The 2,587-nt window shown below is 44.0% G+C and overlaps 1 protein-coding gene across 1 annotated transcript; it reads right to left on the bottom strand.

Annotated features, from left to right (window-relative positions):
• Positions 1-87: 87 nt before the first annotated feature.
• LOC117941080 (tubulin alpha-2 chain-like) lies at positions 88-2,161 on the bottom strand (the record flags this gene model as incomplete). The annotated part of the gene is made up of 2 exons (XM_034866177.1): positions 2,122-2,161; positions 88-343 (listed from the first exon to the last, which is right to left on the bottom strand). Coding segments are annotated over exons 1-2 (259 nt in total), but the record flags the coding sequence as incomplete, so codon positions are not given.
• Between the last annotated feature and the right edge of the window lie 426 nt (positions 2,162-2,587).

Raw genomic sequence — 2,587 nt, 5'->3', positions numbered from 1 at the left:
CCCCTATGTTAAAATACAGGGGCATTAGTACACACCCCCTATGTTAAAATACAGGGGCATAAGTATACACCCCCTATGTTAAAATACAGGGGCATAAGTCGACCCCCCATGTTATTTTACCGATGACCGTGGGCTCCAGGTCCACAAAGATGGCGCGGGGGCTGTGCTTCCCGGCGCCGGTCTCGTTGAAGAAGGTGGAGAAGGAGTCGTCCGCCCCCCCGCCGGCCTGGCCCCCCAGCAGGTGTCCGTCCGGCTGGATGCCGTGCTCCAGGCAGTACAGCTCCCAGCATGCATTGCCAATCTGGACCCCGGCCTGGCCGACGTGCACCGAGATACACTCACGCTGGAGGGAGAGAAGCTTTAACCACAGACACGGTGTGTGTGTGTGTGTGTGTGTAAGAAGTACTCAGATACTTCAGCAAAAGTACTAATACTACACCATTGGAGCCATTTCATTGGTTGACCAGCGTGTGATGCTGGAGGTGGAAAACGTACGATAAACCTGTCAGATGAATGTAGTGGAGTAACTAGTAACTAAAGTAACTAGCAACTAAAGTAACTAGTAACTAAATCTGTCAGATGAATGTAGTGAAATAACTAGCAACTAAAGTAACTAGTAACTAAAGTAACTAGCAACTAAAGCTGTCAGATGAATGTAGTGAAGTAACTAAAGTAACTAGTAACTAAAGTAACTAGCAACTAAAGTAACTAGCAACTAAAGCTGTCAGATGAATGTAGTGAAGTAACTAAAGTAACTAGTAACTAAACTAGCAACTAAAGTAACTAGCAACTAAAGCTGTCAGATGAATGTAGTGAAGTAACTAAAGTAACTAGTAACTAGCAACTAAAGTAACTAGCAACTAAAGTAACTAGTAACTAAAGCTGTCAGATGAATGTAGTGGAGTTACAAGTAACTAGTTACTAGAGTAACAGGGAGAGCGGCTGTTAAGATGAATTTTCTGGCAGTGACGACTCAAAGAAACGAAGGAACATGAGACGAAAACGTTCAGCGGTTATGAAACGGGATAATTTAACCCGGTAACCGGTAACGGGCCCGTGCCTGGCTGCGTCACCCATCGGCCAACACCCCTACACGGTACTCTTCATTAGAGGCAGCGGGGGGGACAGAACCACGAGACACGTTAGCCCTCCTGTTGTCCCGGGTTAAATCTGACCCTGGTCTAATGACTAGTAGAAATGGATTCCGCAAGACCCAGAACAACGAAAACCAGCGCCGAACCCCCTGAAATCGGACCCCTTTGAACAAAAAAAAAAAAAATGTCTACATCTACAATGGGACATGATACATGAAAATAAATGATCAGTTCACTTCTTTATTTGAATTTGGGCCTTTTGTTCTGGTTTTTTGGGGCATTTTAGAAAAAAAATCTGATAAAAGAACGTTAGAAGAACGTGACAAAAATGACAAAAATATTGAAAAACGTGGAAAAAAGTAACAAAAAGTCAGAAAAACATCGGAAAAAGCGGCCACTAAAACCACTAGAAGACCCCTAACCCTCCTGTTATCCCGGGTTAAATCTGACCCTTTAATACATGTCTATGTCTGAAATGTGTCACTAAGAAACAAGTCTGAAAAGTCATCCGTGCGATTTTAACCCTCGTGTTGTCTTCCGGGTCAAAAAGAGACAAAAATGGGACATTTGTGTCTGTTTTTCAGACGTTTTAGTTTCCACGACAACCACCTTACTAGTTTTATACTTTATGGAATTCATGGTCAATAACCCTCATTTATAGAGAATTATACCTAATATTAGAGTTAATTTCTGCTTTTTTAACTCTAATATTAGGTATAGTTCTCTATAAATGAGGGTTATTGATCATAAACACCATAACGTATAAAACTAGTAAGGATGTGTTGGAGAAAAAGTTTGAAAAATGGACAAAAACGTCGAGTTTTTGTCCATTTTTGTCCCGGGAGACAACACGAGGGTTAAATTAAATGATTATTCCGTCTACACCTGGAGGAAAAACCTCTTACCAGGCAGTAACCTGGCCCCCCCCAAGGCTGCAGGACCCCCCCCCAAGGCTGCAGGACCCCCCGGGCTGCAGGACCCCCCCCCCGGCTCTAGGAGACAGGCTGCAGACCCAGTCCGTACTTACCATGCTTCCTGGCGCAGAGAAGGAGGGATGAAGGAGGGATGAAGGAGGGAGGAAGAGGCTGGTTTTATCTCCCCGCTGCGCTGCAGGCCGAGCGGACCCAGACGCTGCTTCCGGGCATCCGATTGGTCGAGAGTCCCAAGCGCCCCTTTCTCATTGGTCAGAGGGATCCATCGCGTCCGCCACAGGTGGAGGTGATCAGCGCTAATCACGGACGGCGGGGCAAAGTAACGGAGTACAAGTACTGCAGTACTTCCAGGACATGTACTCCAGTACTGTATGAGGTCCAGATGTTGAGGTACTTGTACTTTACTCGAGTTTTCTTTCTACTTTTACTGCTTCATCTCAAAGAGAAATATTATACTTTAGTTAATAATGTAACTAAAGTAACTAAAAACTAAAGTAATTACTAACTAATGTAACTAAAAACTAAAGTAACTAGTAGCTAAAGTAATTAGTATCTAAAGTA

Source organism: Etheostoma cragini, unplaced genomic scaffold (assembly GCF_013103735.1).
Source record: "Etheostoma cragini isolate CJK2018 unplaced genomic scaffold, CSU_Ecrag_1.0 ScbMSFa_418, whole genome shotgun sequence".
NCBI lineage: Eukaryota > Metazoa > Chordata > Actinopteri > Perciformes > Percidae > Etheostoma > Etheostoma cragini.
The sequence above is the reverse complement of the archived record's forward strand: the minus strand, read 5'-3'. Positions and strand labels throughout refer to the sequence as shown.